At 36.0% G+C, this 20,820-nt stretch overlaps 1 protein-coding gene across 7 annotated transcripts in view; it reads right to left on the minus strand.

Moving 5' to 3' along the window:
• PPP1R12A (protein phosphatase 1 regulatory subunit 12A) overlaps positions 1–20,820 on the minus strand; it is a 183,153-nt gene that overhangs the window by 46,692 nt on the left and 115,641 nt on the right. For 3 of the 7 annotated variants that reach the window (XM_043966754.1, XM_043966756.1, XM_043966760.1), the window contains 6 exons: positions 16,084–16,208; positions 9,094–9,309; positions 6,880–6,974; positions 3,460–3,579; positions 2,069–2,236; positions 1,468–1,644 (listed from right to left, as the gene is read on the minus strand). In XM_043966754.1, coding sequence (XP_043822689.1) covers positions 1,468–1,644; positions 2,069–2,236; positions 3,460–3,579; positions 6,880–6,974; positions 9,094–9,309; positions 16,084–16,208 — 901 coding nt within the window. The remainder of the gene's footprint in view (positions 1–1,467; positions 1,645–2,068; positions 2,237–3,459; positions 3,580–6,879; positions 6,975–9,093; positions 9,310–16,083; positions 16,209–20,820) is intronic. The other 4 variants (XM_043966755.1, XM_043966757.1, XM_043966758.1 and 1 more) reach the window with 3 other exon arrangements.

A 20,820-nucleotide genomic window follows, 5' to 3' on the forward strand; every position in this document is an offset into this window, starting at 1 on the left:
TCCCCTTTAAAGAGCACCAGAGTAGGCAACTAGGGTTCTCCATCCAGGCTCTGGCATTAAGTGGCTCTGTGGCCTTGGACAAGTGACTTAACCTCTATGAGTCTTAGTTTTCTGTTCTCAAATGTAAATTAAGATTTCTAAAATCAATTCCAGCTCTACATTAAAACACACACATCCACACCCACACTCCCCTATCCTCAGCTGAGAAGAATTCCTTCCACCAAAGCAAATTCCATCCAGGCTATAATTTTGAGGGCTACAGAGTTGCCTGAGACATACTGACAAAGTAATCACACAGCTAGTAGATATCAGGCGGAGGACTGGAACAGAGGTCTTCCTGACCCCAGCCAAGCTTAGATCTCTATACTATATATACACTGCTGCAGCTTGATGGGAGTTGGGGAAGGGAGAAGAAGGTAAAGCAAAGGAATAATACGGAGATGGTCTTGTTTTATCCAAGTGATATTAAAATGAATCTTTCCCATAAAAATCCTTTTTTCTTATTAACATAAATTTTTGGCAAATAATAGTATACACTAAAACATTAAATAATTATTAATAATAGTTGTCACTAGGAGTTCTCTTGTACTCAATACACTTGCTATGAAGGTAACCATGTCTGTTCTTTTAGGCTTTAATAGTGTGATTCAAGTTTATGAGAGGGGGGTGTGTGTGTTTCTCTACAGCTTTGAGTATGGACTCTCAGGAGATGAATTGATTTATGATTACAGCAACTCACAGAATTAAATAATTTTTACATTTCCACAATCTGTAAGTTGTTGTACTGCTTTAGTTTCTTTTAGAATTTCCATACCTCTTAAATTTTGTAACTCAAAGAAAAAACAAAACAAAACACCTGAATTGAAGAATTATAGAGCCAGATAATTCATTTTAAAAAATCCTTTGTTTACAAACAAAACCAGCTTGAAACCATCTAAGAGAAATGGTTATTAAAGTTAAAATTAAAAGTAATAATGATACCAGATTACAATGATCCATAATGGTTTTAGCTTTATCAGTTGCCAGGTTAAATAAAGCAGAGGTGGGAAAGAGGGAAACTAAGACTCAGAGAGGTTAAGTCAAAGAATGAATGAATGTAAAATCTCAGTCTGGGGAATCTCAGAGGCATTAGTCAAGAATGGAATATGTCACTGAGGTAGACTCCTTTATAATATTCCTGACTTGCCTTAAGGACCAGAGGCAAGATGAGAAGCCAGGCACAGGTGCTATTTTCAGTATTTTCCTAGTGCACTTTGCTACTTCTTTGCCTCCAGATCTCCAGAGCTAATTAGACCTTACTGGGTTGCTGGTTACATCTGCATAGTTTCTAGGGAAATGATGTGTATTACTTCATTTATCCTAATAGAAAGATGGTCAACTAGACAAAATTTAAACCCCCCCAACCGAGCCACCCTACTCCCTTGCCCCCCTTGATATGCTCTCCCAGCATCCAGTCCTTTTACACACCTGCGTCTCTCCCTGACCTCTGATGTTGAGGACACAGTGCCAGCAGTAGTTGTAGTCAAGGCTGTGGTAGAAGCGGCAGCATTTACAACAGTTGGTGCAACAGGAATGGTCACTGCCGTGGGAACACTGTCCTTGTCTTTTTCAGCACTATCCTCAGCCCACAAACGATGTGAGGTACTATAACATTATAAGCGGCAACACAAAAAGAGAAAAGGAAACAGCTAAACACCGAAAGCACTTGCTAAACAGCTGATAACGTAACTCCAGGGACGGATTTTTTAAAAACACAAAGTGAGAAATTTCTCAGCTATGAACAATAAAGCTCACTAGATAAAGTCACATTTAAGATTTTCATGAAAGAGTAGTTGATAATGAATAAATTTCATGTTTTATTTTTTCTTCACAGAGACATGCGGAATTGCTACTTTTAAGGCTGATGTCCCTAATTTTTTGTACAGTAGTTTTTCTGTCTGTGAAGTAGCCAAATAAGTTTAACAGGGTAAATGAAAAAATCCAGAGTCCCAGTACCTACTAAACAAAAATGCATGCACATACAAAAGCGCACAGTAGGCCTGAACACAAAACACAGCTGTGCACTGACCTGCTTTGTGTGCCTGCTGGAGAGGAGCTGCTCGCAGCCTTTGGGGTAGTGCTTGTGCTCGAAAGTAGGCTTTTCTGGAGCCCAGCGGCAGAGGTAACTGTTGGTGTTGATGTGGTACTTGGAACACTAGAATTAACCAAATCATCTTGTCTTCTACCAAAGGAACAACTGAAGGAGAGAGTCATATCTATATAGAGTGTGTTTGAATACAGACACGAAAGTCACTGTCTAGATGTTACACAAATTAGTGAGGCTTGGAATCATTGAAAACACTTAATTATTCCACACACCACTAGAGTTGCACTCAGTATTTGCCAGAGTGTAGAACAGTTTGCTAATTTGAAAGTACAGCACTTTATGAATAAGTGCCATACATAAGCTAGTTGGTTCCTCTGGCATACTTCTAAAAAAATGCCCCAGCTCTTGGGTCTTGGGTACACTGGGGCCTGAGCAAAGCACTGTGTTGTGGGATAGCCTAAGGAAACCTAATCAGAGTTGGTGATTATGCAGGTCTAAGGAAAACCATTTCAGAAACCCTAGACTGAGACTTAAACCCTTCATAGGTCCTTCAAAGAGATCCAGAATCCCAGGAGCCACAGGAACCCCATTGCAATGACTCTAGTCCATAAAACCGAAAACATTTAGACCATACTTCCAGTATGGTGCTAAAAGAAGACCAGTGAAACCCTTCAGCCCCAAATTTCACTCATAAACTGGGCTCACTGAAGTAAAAACTGAAAACTGAAGCACTGTATTGTCTTGAATTTTATATAAACTAGTATCTCCATGAAAAAATAAAACACAAAATAACTTCTGGTGAAGCTTTAAATTTTCTGTCAATTTTTCTTGCCACTTTTCATAGGAGAAAGGAAGAAAGCATATGAAATCAGAAGCGATTTTTTTCCATGCCTGCAGATAGGTAGAAAATTCATGTATTTCCCTAAAAAGAGCTTAATCTCCTCTCCTCAGGCCAATGAGTGCTACTAGATTTTTCAGCATTTTAACTAACGTCAAGTGGGTTGCAAAGGCTTAAATTTTCACACTAAGTTGGATTTTGGGTTATCAACTGAGGATCAAGTAGCTGATTATCATTCTCACTCGGCTATTCCAGTCAAGTTACATGAAGAGTTTATAACTGAATACATTTTCAGTGGTGTGGCAAACTTAGGGCAATAAAAATGAGGAAGCTATTGTTGTGAACAAATATTTATCAACCAAAGCCTAAAGGCTAAGGATACAAAAACTAAGTTTTCCATAAACAATGAGATGCTTTTGAAAGAAAGTACTTAATTCTAAACGCTCCAAATAAATGTCTCTTCTTCAGTAAAGTATAAATCACCCCCAATATTTCTAAATATACACAATAGGGTTTTTAGTAATAACAGTATTACCTTCTATGATACGGTGGCCCGAGTGATGATAATCCTTCATTAATTGAGCTATTCTTCTTGATATCGTCTTCCCATTTTCTTCTTGTATATGAACCACTTGTTCGTAAGCTTGAAGAATCTCTGAAAAGACCACACTTGTTACATGGCAGACAAGAAAAATATGCTAAGAAGCTTTGCACTAAAATGTAAATAGTGTAAAAATTTTTCATCTGATCAACGGAAATTCTCAAGTTTTGTACACTGAAAAAAAAAATCAACAAAAATACTACAAACCTATCAAAATTAAATTATGGACATAAGAACTATTATTCAAACAGAGCTGTTGTGAGGTAGTGAACAAAAGAGGATAGGACCTCAGGTATATACAGTGCATGCCACATTTTGACGTACTGGAAATTCTGCTTTGATAGACTGTAAGTGAAGCTTTATCATCCAAAACACAGACTGATTATACTAAAGGTATTTCAAATAGTATAGCTTTTCAATTATTAATAATGAATAATTCATCAATATGTTACATTGTAAAAATACAGAAGCTCCAGTTAATAGACACTTCTGGCTGGCAGAATAATGGTGAAAATAGCCTTTTATTAATGGAAAATCTTAATTATTTTCCTGGACAAATATGAGATTTGAGAAAATGCAAAATTAGAAGCAATAACATTATGCAAGTGAGAATGTGTACAATGTATAACTAGACTAATGTATAAGAGAGAGTTCAAGAGAAGACATAGGACCCTACAGCCAATGAAAGGGTATACTAATTTAGAACACTGTACATATTCCATGGATCAATCTATCCTTCATGCATGTAGTATGTACCGAGGAACAGATGTTAAGCAAGACAGATACCACATGTAAGATGCATAGGAAAGAAGGGTGATTTGGAGGAAGACAGGAAAGGGACAGACAGAGAAGGCAAGATCTTTAGCTTCAAGGAAAAATACATTTAACATCCTATTCAGGGCCTTAATGGAAGTGTTAATTAGCATATGTGAGAATTGGAATGACACCCCCTGCTGGGACATTGTGAACTCTGGTCCTGTCAATCAGAGCAACTAGCTTGGAGGTGTGTGTGTGTGTGTGTGTGTGTGTGTGTGTGTGTGTGTGTGTGTGTGGACAGCCCTGTTTCCTGTTTCACAGGAGGCTTCTGGGAGGAGCAAGTCTTTTTCGTTGCTGGACAGGGGCTTGGCGGGAGAGACAGGCAGGATAGGGAGAGCAGGCAAATGTCATACTTTATCCATGTGTTATACTTTAATAAATACTTAAAAGACTAAACTCTTGCTAAAGGTTCTAATTTAAGGTGCCCATTTGTTAGATTTTAGGCATCATAGCTAGAATTTTAGGCCCTTACACATTGGCGACCACGAAGTGAACGCTGAACTCTGCGATCTTCTGATCTAGCTAACGTTAAAACTTTATAACAGTAAACAAACTAGGTATGCATATTAAGAATTCAGTGGGATCACCTACAAATCACTTAAATACTAACAAATGTTGGTGCTGATTTGGTGATAATGTTATCAAATCTCGGTCTCTGGATAATATTGACAGAAAAAATCCTATAAGAAACATCAAAGAAATTGTTACACTGCATTTAAAACCTTTGAAGAACAAGGTGACTGACAGTGTTTTAATGGTTTAAAAGAGGTACAGTAGCAATGCATTCTGCTATCACTGGTTTGGAAAGCAGTACAAGTTTTAATAAAATGTAAAATTTTCCAAAATGTTGTATTATTGGGCAGAGGATGGTTTGTTCTAGTTTTGGTACAGAGGCTGGTAGAGGGTATAAGATGACAGCATCATGGCAAGCAGAAGGTGGACAGTTTGGAGAGCAAAAATCATAAATATGTGTGAAGAGTTTTGGATTATTCACAAGTGATCACACTTCAGGTTTTAGCTCCACCCACTGCTCCATAGCAATAGTTTACATGGACTTTTAAGTTAGTGACTGTAATAAAAATTATTAGACCTTTTGACTTGAAAACTCCAGAAATAACCTCTTCTAATATTCCATCACATAAATTTTCAACAGGAAAACCAGAAGACTAAGTGTAGGGGTGTCCCTGGAGCTGGTTTGTATTGGCTCATTAGAGCAATTAATTTTCCGCATGGGCATTTTTACCTTGGGAATTGGCCAATTCTTCAAATCAGGGTTTAAATGATTATTTTGTTGGTTGTCTAAACTTAAAAAAAATAAATAACAGAAAATGTGAATAATGCAGCTTAAGCTTAAAAGTATGTTATGTGTACATTACCAAAACAAGAAAGAAAGAAAACCAGTTTGCTAGTTGTTAAGTATTTGCCAAAAGGGCTAGGGCCAGGTCTGCAGAGACTTTTACAAGAGAATGTTAGCTCTTCAGTCTGAAAAAAGCAGGCCCAGGCCACTGTGAGCGCAAATGACCAGAGCAGGGACTACAAACTGCTGCCAAGAGTGTGGGGGATGTGCCTTCTGAGCCAGTTCTGAATGAATAGCTGTATCTTTCTTCACTTGTTACAGCTTTCTGTTGTGGTTACAGCAATTAATATAACCAAGATTTAGTAAGGTGGGAGAACTCTAGTAACCTGATTTACAGACTGACAGCTGTCAGACATGCCTCTTGCTGCCTAAGAAACTGTCTATTGACTCTAAACTTAGCCCACTAATGGGTAATCTTTCTGTACCCTCTGGACATGGGTGGATGTATGGTTGATCTACAGCTTTGTGGATTGAAGTCTTTGTCTCTGCTGGGGCCACTTGATGAAGGCAAAATTTTCCCATCATACCCCAGGGCTATAATTTTGCACCATGAAAGCCCAGTCACCTTCTCGACCAGTACAGAACAGAATTATTCATCCTTTTTGCCTTTTTTAAAAAAAGCTCACTGCTTTACAAATGAGATGTTGTATAGAATATTGCTTTTTCATTTTTTAATAGGTCTTAGAAGGGAAAGAAAAGGGACACTACTAGGGATTGAAATGGAAATTTAAAATAAAATGATATGAGTACCATAACTAACGTCAAAGATTAAAAAAAAAAAACCTGGGGCAGCTAGGTGGCGCAGTGGATAGAGCACCGACCCTGGAGTCAGGAGTACCTGAGTTCAAATCCGGCCTCAGACACTTAACACTTACTAGCTGTGTGACCCTGGGCAAGTCACTTAACCCCCACTGCCTCACTAAAAAACAACAACAACAACAAAACCCACCTTTTATTTTATCTTTTCTTTTCCTTTCTTTTTTTTTTTTTGCTGGGCAATGAGGGTTAAGTGACTTGCCCAGGGCCACGCAGCTAGTAAGTGTCAAGTGTCTGAGGCCGGATTTGAACTCAGGTCCTCCTGAATCCAGGGCCGGTGCTCTATCCACTGCGCCACCTAACTGCCCCAACCCTTTTATTTTATACAATTAAAGCAAATTATTTAGATTTTACTAAGAAGTCACCTGTTTTCTTTCTCCTCAATGTCAGATGTACTGGCCAGACGCCTAGGTATTGTAGGTGTAACATATGCAAGTCTTGTTCCTTTATTATCTTTCTCCTGAAAAATAGGGAAAAAATTAAAGTTAAACTAAAATACAATCAATATTTATTCAAAAATGCATAATTGCTTAGCTATTAGAACTTAGAAGAATACAATTAGGGATCATGTGTTATAATTTTGGCTCTGCCACTGTATGATCTTGGGCAGATGATAATTTCTTAGGACCCTGGTTTTCTCATATATAAAAAAAAAGAAACAGAATTAGATAACCTCTAAGATTTCTTCCATCTCAAATGCCCGTAACACTACTATTCTTTATTTATTGTTTAATCCTTTTACCTTTTATTAAAAGATCAGTTATAGTTTGGAAATGAAATGAAAGAATGAAAATCCCATTACCATTCTGTGAAATTTTCTACAATTAGTAAAAATACATTACTCAAAATAATGCAATTTTGTAGCTGGAAGGCTATATTTATTCATTTCAAAGCTACAAATACCTTAAAAATTATTTTTCATCTGATTCAATAAAAGTATAAAATTTTTTTGCTGATTACATGTTCTGAGTTTTTGGCACTTCAGAGTATTTTTGCACACTACATTACATTTAGGTTAACAAAACAAGTTTATTCTCACTTTTTGCTACTATTGAATCATTGTATAAAACTGACTTTAAATTAGTTCAGGAAACTTTATTATTAAAATAATTAAATGGTGAGCTAGTCTTTACTGTGTTGGGGGGGAGGGGGAGGGAAATCGTTCTATACGCTATAACTGGAAGGGCAGCCAGCAAATGAATCCTGAACATGTATCCTGGCCAGTAATCACATATAGGCTAGGACTGGAGGACGAAATTGGACCAGCACAGAACGCATTTGAAGATCTGAAAGGCCTCTGTGCTAGAAGAGCTTAGGTTTTCAAGACCACCAGTGCCCTCCTATGTGACTGTGAATCACTAAACACCATAATTTCCAAAAAATCAAAATTGGAAGTGATCTAAAAAGAAAATAATGAATAAGCATATAATATGAAGGAGACTATGGTACATCACTAAGGATGATGTATGTAAGACATGCAATAGTCATAATATTACTCATACTGTTTGCCAGGCACTATCCTAATTGCTTTATAATTATGATCTTATTTGATCCTCACAACCACCCTGGGAGGTAGGAACTATTATTATCTCCATTTTACAGATGAGGAAACTAAGGCAAACAGAGGTTAAGTCACTTGTGTAAGGTCACACATATCTACTAAGTGTCTGAGGCTGTATTTGAGCTCAGGTCTTCCTGACTACACACCCAGTAGTTTAACACTATGCCAATTAACATGAAAAACATGATCAAAGGAAGAGATAGGAAGGACACATGGCAAGAATGAGCCACAGAAAATGAAAAGTACTGATGTATTAATATCTACAAAATGCTAAAATAAGTAAATAAATCCCCACTGAACAGTAGTCTGACATTGTATGGAGAATTTATGGGAGACGATATCAAAGAATGACAAGATAAGAAAATTCATTAATGGGTACATGAACCCAGCAAAGCAATCTAAGGCTTAGATTGTAAGAAAAACAGAGGTATAGCCATATTAAATCACAGAATTTATTAATCCAGGCAATTAATACATTTTACTCCAGATCTAGTATCTGTCTAAAGCAGATACTCAAATGTACCGGGCAAGGTATGCCATGGTAAATTTTGCTCTTTCTCATCATTATTAAATATGCAATTTTTCTTCAAGGATAGTATGGAGTTGATCTAGTAGCATACGTCATCATTCCCGTAGGCTCCCTAAGCCAAGAAGCTCACAGTAGTGCAAACAGTAATTGCCTGGAGTCATGAGAGTTGTCACTTATTAGTTATTTCACTGAAATTCCGTCAGTCTTAGTTTCCACATCTGTAATCACACTAGTATTGATACAGAAAAGCCTGGCTCTGGACCCGAGTTCAAGACACTTCACCTCCCTGGACCTCAATTTCCTCATCTGTAAAAATAAAGGGGTTGGAGGAAATGGCTTCAGAAGTCCTTGCCAGCTCCAGGCCCATGATCCTACTGAGAGTTTTAGCAGATTATTGGAGAGAATCCAGTAAGAGATTTGGGGTACCACTCACGATTATTAGCTATCATATTATGGGAAAAACAGTTCGACACAAGTGTGACAACTCACCTTCTCTTTATTGTCCAGTGCAGAAGAAAGCCTGGGGCTGGAGGCTGAGCGCATGACCCCCGACATGTCCTTCTCTTTCTGGGCTTCTTTAGAGGCCGTGATTTCTGCGAGGGCACCATAGCTGCCCGTCTTTCTGAGACCAAGCCGCCACGAAGCTGGGGATTCATCTTTCCTCTCGTCTTCTTTTGGAGAAACCTTTGTAGAAGTTGGAAACTGCTTTTGTTTGAAAAAAGTGGGGGGGAAAAGGTACAGCCATCATATTAGGACTTGAATCAAGAGAATGTAGGCAAACATAAAAACACGATCATAAGAGGAAATACTGTTTTCCTATGTTAATGACTTCATCAATAATGAGGACATCCATAGCTGAAAAAATGGAATAGAATTTTACAAGTTAGGCTTACGAAAATACACTCCACACATTTTAATCACACAGAGACACCAAGATGCAAATCTAGACAAAGCAGAAGTGACCACACAGTAAAAATTGAAAACCATGCAGACGTAGCACTGGCATTTGGATTAAGTTTGTTATGTTGTAACCTAAAACAAATTCTTGTACATACAAAATCCTCACCAGAAGTTTTTCACCCTTACTGGGCACAAGAACAATGCCAGTTTTGCGTAACCCCTGCCTCCATGATGCAGGATCTATTGATTCCGCCACAGGAATGATAGGAGGAATGAAATCATACTAAAGCCAATTAAAACATGACATGTAAAGAAATGAAGATTGAAAGAAAGAACACAAAAGAGTTAAGAAAAGACACCATATTCATTTGCTCACTTAAGTCCAGAACTAGAAATATTGATCTTAGTCTTTTAAATAATCGAGAATAAACTTTAATCTTAACACAGAAGACAGCACAATGAAAGAAGTTGTTAGAGAAATAAGCTGTATTCCCAAGACAGTTAAAAATAAACAACATTCATTAAAATAGCAAGCCAGAGTATCTAGTGCATAGAGGTAGCTCAATTTAAAAATATAACAAAAGAACCAACCACTTTTGAGGCCAACAGACAAAAAAAGTGAAACATGAATTTTGGGTTTTAGTCAGTCATACAGCTTGCTTTAAAATTTTTGTTGTACAGATTCAAAAATGGGGAGAAAAGCATTGGGTTTATTTTTTGATCCAAATTTAATATAAATTAAATCACATTAATTCTCAGGGAAACAGAAGCTGGAATATTTAAAGAGATAACAAAGGTGTTTATTCTTGAGAGATCCCTTAAAAAAAGATAAAGTTTTATAACTTAACACAATTCATCATCTCAGGAATGATTTCTGGTTGATGATGACTCTAAGAAATTCGATTTTCATAACTAACTGAAAAAGCCACTCAATTCCATGTGATTATGAGCTCCAAGAAAACAGGAATTACATCTTATGTTATCTTTGTATTTTCTTCCCATAACTCCTCCTACAATATTCTGCACAAAGTATATGCTTACTAAAAGCTTGCAGGAGTAGGGAGATAATTAATGGGTCTTCACATTAGGAAGAGAGCCTCAAAATTAGCAGTTGAGTATTAGTTTCCATGAAAGAAGAAAATTCCGACCGCAGACTGCCCAAGGCCAAAACTACTCACCGGAGTCATTTATGAAACAAGAAAATAATGATACGATTTTATAGGCATACTTTGTTATAGGAAGGTGATACTGCCCAATATGATTCTCTGACATAGCTCCAAATAATTTCTGACGGTGTCTAAATTATACTCTCCTCAATGGGTGAAAATTTGCTCATTTAAAATAAAGCACTGAAGTTTTTGAAGGCAATTTTGAAAAAAAAAACCCTTTAACAATGGCATCATTATTATAATAAATGTATATTCTCTTCAAAGGGTGACTAGCTTTGAAGATGATTAGTCCTTTGTATGGATTAGTTCTGTTCAACTTGTTAAGAAGTGAGAGTACAATATACTATTGAAATTTGTACTTAATTTTTAATTAAATACCACAGAAATGTCCTCTTGCCTATAAACAGGGGTACTTTATAGACTTTGAGTTGAGGTTTTGAATTATAAGCCAAGTAACCAAGAAACACTAGAGACACCTAAAAAATAATATCTTCAAGTGGACTGTTTTACAAAGTAAAATAGGCTGACAATTTTTTAGTACTAATCTATAGAATTAGATTAAAAGGCATATGAAGAAAATCCAGTTCTTCAAACAATGTGCCTTATTTATGTAATTAATAATAACTGTACATACAATTAACCAGAACATAGTAGAATTCTAGTCAACCGAAGTTCTGCTGTACAAAGAAAAGAACTATGTTTTAAATAAGACAATTTATTGTATATGTGTGAAGTTATTAAACAAATGATCTATGCCCCAAAATATCTGTAAATGGACAGAGTGGAAGAGAATCTACAGAGTCTAGAAAGAGATGGAAAGGGAAGAATAACTAGGTGGATAAATAAATGTTACTTGGTGATATGTATTATTAGAGGAACTGAAATATATCAGATTGAGATGGAAATATGAATCAGTAGATCTCCTGAATGGAAAATCAAGAAGTTGCCTGAGATGGTTTTATTTTAACACTCTTCAAATTAAATCAAAATAATCACTGGTATTTGTTGGCTTCAATACAATGGTAAATGAAGGGGAGGATAGCAGTAGTTGTGATAAAAGTTCTGATGAAGTAGTTGTAATAAAAGTTGGTGAAACAAGTAAATGGAAAGTAAGAAGCACAAAATGCTACGTGTGCCATTATTGAAGAAGGAATAGTTCTAGAAGGTGGCTGTGTATTCCTTTGATGCATTCTGGCCTTAGAATCATTCATTTCAGCAAATGAAGATTAAAAAAAAAAACTGAAAAAGAAAATAATGAAGACATTGAAAATTCCTTCAGTGACCATTGCTAAGAATGGAGGTTCAAGGCTCATTCAAAGCTCATTGATAGTTGAGAAAATTTTACAAAGCTCCTCCGAAATTGAGTATGATATGATGCGTGGAGATTTTATGAATATATTTGAAAGAGGGGAACTGATCCCACTAGGGATGTAAGACCCATTTAGTTGGTTGCTATTATTGTGGCTTCTGTTTATTATAGTATAAGTTGTTGTCACCAAAACTGTTGAAGAAGGAATCTAAGCAGGGAGGCATCGGTGACATGGATTTTCCTAGAATAGTGGTCTATCACTATGAACTGTAATACAAGCAAGATTTAAGACATTGGTCCTTGGTAACTCCAAAAGTCGGTTGATGAAAGTTACTTGAGTAAAAGCTGCTACTCAAGAAAATCACTTAAAGATCAGTTATTGGTTTCAGTTCACAAAACATGTAATGGCTTACAGTTTTCATTATTCATGCCAAAATTTATTTATTTTGTGCTTTTTTGAATAAAAAGACATTTGTACATTACTGATAGAGGCACAAGATCCATGCACTGATGTTTTGCTTTCAACTTAAAACAGTGGAGGCAATTTTACTAATACTCTGCTAAATCAGAACTTTAGTGTTTGCCATCACTACAAACAAAATTCCAAAGTGGGTTTTTGTGTAGATGAAGAGTATGTAAAGAGTATGCACAAAGTAGAGGACTATCCATTTACGTGACAAACTCTGTGTAATGAATGTGTTTGAAGCAAAAAAAAAATATGCATAAATAAGGTGATGGCAAAAAAGAAAAGGGAAAATGAATAAAGGAAAAGATATATATTACATAACATTGTCATATGCAAGTTTAACTGACGTGAATGAAGTTATTCTTAAGTAGATTAAGGATAGAGGTTGCAAAAACTTTTTTAAACTAACCATTGTGCCATCGTAGTTGGACTAAAAAAAAAATTAAAAATCAGAGTATGGTTGGCTTAAGGAAGCAGAAATACTACTGAAGAAAACCAAGATAAAAAACTGAACTACATAAATGAAACAAAGAGTAAGTCTGTTCTGGAAATTATAATCTTGAGTACACAGAAGAATCAATCTTCATGGAGGAAAAGAAACCAAAATTGTGGAAAATATCTTAGACTTTACCACTACCAGGGAAAAAAAGGTTGGAAGGGAGAACATCAATCACTTAGTCACCCAAATCCCAACTCTACCACCTAAATTAAAAATTTTAATAGAACTGATATGTATTTCAAGGATATTCTTGATGAGTACATTAGAAAGGACTAGGCAAGAAGCTTTTCACAAATGACAATCCATGGTAGATCACACTTTAGCACCACACAATTAATTAAAAGGTAGAAAGAATACAAAATGGTTTTTGGCTAAAAAAGTATTTGATTCAGTAGAACAAAACATTATCAACCATAAAAGCGCTCCTTCAACATGTCTCCCACACAGTCAAAATTATATAAGATCCCTTGAAATAAACCTGATTTAATGATCCTCTGTTCTATTTGATCGCTAATATGAAGTGAGCCATAAAACAGATACAGATGCTAAATAAAAGGTTTTGGTCCTTGTCACAAAAAAGCCAGTGCACAGTTCAAGTTGAAGATTCTCTATAGATGAGGTCCCTCCAGATGCTCCTGTATGCAGGTGACATGTGATACATGCCAATTGTATCAACTCTAAGAACACTGCAAGGCCTCCTTAAATGAGACCCACAATCATGCAAAAGATGAAAAATCATATGGGTGAAGAATGCCTATTATTCAGATTTTGAAATGCAATTCAATGGAAATCTTTTAAGAGCTCATACACATATCATATAGGAAAACAAAGAGACAATAAACTGAACTCAGTGGTGAACAGAAGAATGGTGGGCTGGATTGTTTGGGGGGAACTGAAAAATCTTTTCAGTGACCCTAAGATTCTACCTGAAACAATGGCCCTTCTTTTTAATAATATTCTTCCAGGGATTTTTCTGTAGGTGTCATAGAATACTTGAGTTTCAAATATTGAAACTAAGGCTGGCCCAAAAGACAATGAAGAGGTACACAGTGAGGGTGAATAGAAAATGTATGCACAAAAGAGAGGATGTGCTGATTCCATAATAAGAAAATGGTATAAAATTGCATATTTATTCCACTAGTATCCTTGTGATTTCAGAAAAATAAGAGGAAAGTCCTGCACATTTAGTCAATCCTTGTGCTGAACTGAAGGGAGGAGATAGACAAGAATCACAGTGGAACTATATATAGAGCATAAATATGTAGTGAATAAAGACAAACTAGCTAATTCTTTTTTTTTTTTTTTTGGTGTGTGTGTGAGGCAATTGGGGCTAAGTGACTTGCCCAGGGTCACACAGCTAGTAAGTGTTAAATGTCCGAGGTTGGATTTGAACTCAGGTCCTCCTGAATCCAGGGCCAGTACTCTATCCACTGTGCCACCTAGCTGCCCCATGCTAATTCTTAATAAGAAGTGGAGGTAAAGAAGGAAAGCATTCCAGACATAAAGAAAGGTCAGTGAAAAGGCACAAAGATGGGACCTAAGAGTGTCCTGGGTGACAAACAGAGAGAAGGCCAGTTTGGCTGGATGGCAAAGGGCAAGAGGGTGAATAATGTCCAAAGAGGACCAAAGTCCCTCCCCCGAGAAATGTTGTTATCATCAATGAGATAATATTTTAAAGTGCTGAGCATATTGTCTGGCACACAGTAGGTGACATATAAACATTACTATTAACTCTGTGGGTGGTGGTGAACTCTTTAATTTTATTCTATCTCTTCTGCTTTCATACCACCAAAACGTGGAGTGGATTTTTATATTTTTGTTTGAATTAAAAAAAAAAAAAAGATAGACATGCACTGAGAAAGCAGGTATAAAAGGGCAGGCAAAATATTCTGGTAATAAAAGTAATAATCTCCTAGTCCAGTTTTCATTAGAATTAACAGATGAACAGTTCATATCTTTTGTGTCAGAAATCATTATGCAGAGATTATAACCTTGCAAATTATTTTCCCCCACCACAACTGTTAATAGTCACAGAAAATTTTTACAGTAGTGAAACTATTGTTTGGAGGCAACAGAGGCAATAGCTGACAGTGACTTTTGGCAAGACAAAGAGGGAGAGACAGCAGTAAAAAGGGAGAGAGGAGGAGACGGAATGTCTGGTATGAAGACAACCATAGAAGTTGATGCCACTGGACTGCAGATGACATGGAAGAGAGAAAGGTTTAAGAAGACAGGAGGCAGGAGGGGGCCAGTGTGTGAGGTACTCTGAAGATTTTATAATTTAATATTTTATCTTGAAGGTCACCAGTGTTTACTGAATGAGAGGTTACTCTGGAAGATTTGTGGCAGTGAGAACCACCATCCATCTAGTATAATGGTTCAGGATCGAGGTGATAGGAGCCTGTACCAGGACGGTGACAGTGTCAGAGAAAAGGAGCATATATGAGAAATGTTATATAGGCAGAAAAGATAGGTCTTGGCAACAGGTTGGATATAGGGGATGAGAATGAGAAGCTGAGGATGCGATTGGTGATTGGGAGGGGAGTGGTGCTCTTAACAAGAATAGGAAGGTCAGAAAGAAGGGGGGGATTTGGGAGGGAAGACCCTATGACCACAGACAAGTTCCTTACATTCAGCTTCCTCATCTCTAAGAGGGGTATAATGACAGCTTTAGAACCTACCTCACATGTTTCTTAAGAGGTAGACATAAAAAGAACTAAGGTATATAAAAGCACTTCATATATGCTAAAATTTAGATAAATGTCCACTATTATCATGCAAAAATTGATAGGTTTAGTAAAGTTCCCAAGTTTTCCCATCTTGTAAGCCTAGTGTGACTCTATAATATATGATTTGTTTTATTATCAGTGTTCATTTCCTCAATGTTTTTTCATCCTGTTACAAATGACTGAAATAATGAAAATTGCACAGGTATCAATAAAATACAAATATTACATGGAAATGCCAGTTTAATCTATAAAAACCTGAAAAGTGGCTTCATGTTCCAAAACCAAGTATTTTATAAACAAAGTACTTTTAAATTGAAATTAGCCAATAATTTTCAATATGTAATTGTGAATAATCCATTTTGGCCTTGAGCAAAGTGCACATTAAAATAAAAAAATTTTTAACTTACCTTTTTAATGGGTGATGTAGGTGTCACCTGGCCAGAAGACAAGGTAGGTGTTGTGACAGCTATAGGAGCTGCTGGCACATTGGAGGTATTGGTGTTAGTAACAGATGCCATTGGTTTTGTTTTATCTTAAAGACATAAAAGCAAACATTTGGATATTGAGAGACAAGACTAAAAATATTTTTGTTCAACTTGTATGGCATGAAAAATGTTTTTTAAAGTCTTCTTTTGAAATTATTTTTCTAAAAATGAAAAACTAAAAGTGATATTTGGGAATTCTCAATATTGTAAAATGCAATAAATCATGAAAATAAATTAGAAAAAGGTCCAAGAAAAAAATATCCATTACAAAAAAAGAACACAGGTAGAATTTATTGCATTTATAAATAGAATCTGATAAAACATGGTAGAGAAAATAAATGTGATCAACTATTGGAACTTCATGTGAGTCCATAAAAACAAACTAACTCTCTCCTCTCTCGTTCCTTTCTCCCCGCCAACCCCCCCCCCCGCCCCGTCCCCCCCCCCCCGTCCCAAGATGATGAGAAACAGCACTGACTAGACATAATTTCAAGCAGAATAAAGTTAATAATCCTCATTGCAATAGAAACTGAAATATAATGTACAGGAGAGTCCTTACTAACTGGGGACCAAAAAAGTTTGCCTAGCATGTAGAAGTGTGCAGAGATAAAAGGTGGAATACTTACTGATATGAGGGAGGAGTTATACATTCCTAAGAAACACTCCTGTACCCCATCCTACTACACTCTACTAGTTTTCAAAGGAATCTCCCATTTTAGTGTTAGTCTTGTCTTCATGTTACTAACCTAATAGTATGCACTTTGGTTTTTTTTGTGTTCTTTCTGGTAATGGTATTAGATTTTTAATGATTCATTACCTCTTTTACCCAGTTTCCACAGCAAGTACAATAAATGTTTGCAAGGTGGGAAATGGGGACAAAAGGTGTAAATTGTGGCCATATAACAAAGAGGGAAGAAAACTACCAAATTTGGAAGTCAACTAAAACCTCATTAGCATGTACAATGAATACCAATGTAGTCCTTTCTCTCTTCTAACTTAATATGGACTGGTTAAAAGAATTAAAGTGGTAAAAAAAATGATAACTTTTCTTTCTAAAGAATTAAGGGATTAAAAAAAGACTTTCACAAATCATTCAAAAGAAAATCCAAGTTTTATCCTTTGTCTTGAGCTTTCTTTTTTGTTTAATAAGACAGCTGTCTGTTTTTTTCTAAATAGGTAGGTAAACTGTTCAAGACAGTTTTAAAAGAAGTTACTTTAAGTAAAATATTTTCACTTACAAACTACTATAAAAGCTTAAAAAGAAAAGACAAAGTTTCACACATTAAATAGCCTTTAAAATTTTTTTATCTTGCAAAATGAAAATGTAAAGAGTCTTCACAAGTGAGATTTAAATGTCAAAATAGCTAAGGGATAAAAACTGCTCAAAGGTTAAGTTGAAGATAAAAAAAGGAGGGAGCCAAAGGCTAGTTCTTGCTGGTATCATGTTCAGAATGTGCTATTTTAAAACATACAATCTTTAGTATATAAAGGAGAAAGAACATGGAAGACAACCTTAAAAACTGATAAGTAAGAATGAAGCATTGTTGCTATTGAAAATTGCCAGAAAATGAACCCAGATTAAACCAATGAATGAATGAAAATTCATTTACTAAGCATTTACTATATGCAAAGCACTGAGCTGTGGATATAAAAAACAAAAACAAAAACAAAAAAATAGTAAGCTATTACTTGCTGTCAGAGAGATCACACATTTTAGCTGCAAGGCAGATGGAAAGATCCCACACTCCTTAAGTACCTGCCAAAGCAGACGGTAATGCACTTTCCCTAATGTCATTTTCATTTATGTAACTATATCCATCTCTAATGTTTAACGATTCATCCCCTGCCAAGGTTGTGAAGGCAAAAACTTTCTTTTGGGGGCCCTTGAGTAGCTACGGTTGTTGAGATGGCACAGCATGCACATCTCCACTAGGGATGCTTTGTAAATGATGTTGTAGGGGCCAGGCTGGCCAAGAACAAACCAAAACAATGATATACAAGAGCTAAAGAAAAGTTACGAAGACAAGGGATTCAGACAACCAGACAAGACATATATGCATGGCTAGGTGTGGGAACAACTGAATGACACTGGGGCAAATTTGGGAAGAAACACCTGTGAGCATATTACAGATTGGGAGAAAGTACAATATGACTTAACAAATATGATGCTTTGTTTTCAGAGCTGAGAGGACCTTAAACTATACCATCCACAGCAAGCTCAATAAAGTCCAGGCTTGTTTCAAGTTACTATTTAACCTAATAGATGAAAATGCAAGGTTCAGATACATGAAAGTGAATTCATACAAGCAAGTATATCTGCATGTACATATGTGGGACCTTCAGTGCAGATGAGAGGGCATAGAAATTAAGGAGGGGAGGCTTGATTTACAATGATTTTCATTCTCTGTCTCTCTCACTTGTAAATGATATAATTTGTAGAATGCCACAATCAACAAAATATCAAAATAGCAGGTACACTGAAGGGCAATGGCAGACTAAGTAGACTGCTGCAGATTGTTCAAGCAAGAATTTGCATAAAAGATATCTAGAACCTCTCCGATAAAGGCCTCATTCCTCAAACATACTAAAATAAGTCAAATTTATTAAAAAAAAAAAAAAAAGGAGCCATTCCCCTCTTGAAAAATGGCCAGAGGATATGAACAGGGAATTTTCAGAAGAAATCAAAGTTATCAATAGTCACATGGAAAAAATGCTTTGAATCACTTCTGAAGTACAATGAAAAAAGCTGAAGTGGATGTGGAAACATAGGGACACTCATTTACTGCTGGTGTTTTGAAGTGGTCCAATCATTCTGGAGAACTATTTGGAACTATGCCCAAAGGATTATAAAATTGTTCACACCCTTTGACCTAGGAATACCACTACTAAGGTTGGTATCCCAGAGATAAAAGACAAAGGGACAGGATGTACAAATATATTTATAGCAGCTCTTTTTATGATGGCAAAGAAGTTGGAAGTTGAGGGGATGCCCATCAATTAGGGAATTGCTGAATAAGTTGTGGTACATGTTTAAGGGAATACTATTTTGCTGTAGGAAATAACAAGTTGGAAGGTTTCAGAAAAAACCTGGGAAGACTTATAATGATCTGATGCAAAGTGAAGTGAGTTAAACCAGAAGAACACTGCATAGGGTGTACACAGTAACAGTAATATTGTAATGAGGATTAACTGTGAAAGACTTAGCTACTCTGATCAAAACAATATTCCAAGACAATTTCAAAAGATTCATGATGAGAAATTCAATCCACAATGGCCGGCCAGCCTGTGTGCTATATCGATGCTCACGTAATGTTAAAAGATCCAGATAAAGGCTTAGTTCCTTCAACACTGGGTGGAGCTCTCTATGAACTATTTATGCCACCATAAATGTCCACAAACATGGACAAGTTGGTTGGTGATCTGCTGCTGTGACTGAGGGAGTGCCCACAATGAAGAGATCACAAATTCACTGAAGTACAGCAGTAGCATGTTAGAATTATATGAAACTTCAAGAACTGCTGGAGTTCAGAACCTGACTGATCAAGGCCTAATAGGCAAGTTTAGCATGCAAAACAAAATCTGTCCAATTGTTAATGCTCTACGTTAAAACTGAATGAAAACTGGTCCATGTACTAACTTCCCCCTAATAAACAAAAACAAAAGCACCTATATCAATAATTTAAGAAGATGTGAGTTCTACATATTTGAAATTACTCATCTAAAAAGATTTCTTTCTAGTCAGAATGCTCTGCATATAGTAGGCACACAAATAAGCACTTAGAGAAGGAAAGCCTATTTAGTCAACTACATAAAACAATTAAAAAAAAAAAGATAGCTAATAGTTACTGGCATATAATTAAGATTTGGTCAACAAACATTAAACACCTACTATTTGCCAGGTACTATTACCAGTCCAATTTGTACCTGTGAGCAAAATATATGTTTAAATTAATATATTTTTTCTTAACTTTTAAAATATTTATAGAGGTAGTATTTGTAATTGCAAAGAGTAGCAACAATCCAAAAGACCAATGGCTGGTAAATAAACGAATAAACTTTGGTAGGGAACACTGTGGGACAATGGAAGTGGATGGAGTTTGGAGTCAAGGACCAATTTCTTTGGGCTTTAATGTCCTCAATTTTGTTAGAAAGGGGGACCTTGAAGGTCTATTCCCATTCTAAAGTTATGATCCTATGTATACCAATGTAATGGAATACTATAATGCAAATCAAGTTAACATGAAGATCATGAGAAAATCTGGATCTTTGTAAAGCAATACTAAGTCAAGAACACTGAACAAGAACAATATGCACACTTGACTACAACTATACAAAAATACAAAATTATATACAAAGAGATAAATAACCAGTGAACTGAAGGAAATAAAAGGAAAAGCCACTATTATGCTTAAATAAACATTTAAAATATATTTGAATTGGCTCAATCTTATTCTATGTTGTGATACTTTATGTGCAGAATTATATGTAGGTTGCTCCAAAAATTTTAGTGTGCCTTTAAGTTTTGGGGGGTTTTTTGTCTTGAAGTTTTAATAAGCTTTAAACTGCACAAATTTAAAATTAAAGGGATGAAAATTCTTCAAAAGTTTAAATGACTTTAACCAATGATTTTTCTAGTATCACCTTCTTTTAGGATTATAA

The sequence above is a fragment of the Dromiciops gliroides genome, chromosome 5, assembly GCF_019393635.1.
Source record: "Dromiciops gliroides isolate mDroGli1 chromosome 5, mDroGli1.pri, whole genome shotgun sequence".
Taxonomy (NCBI): Eukaryota; Metazoa; Chordata; class Mammalia; order Microbiotheria; family Microbiotheriidae; genus Dromiciops; species Dromiciops gliroides.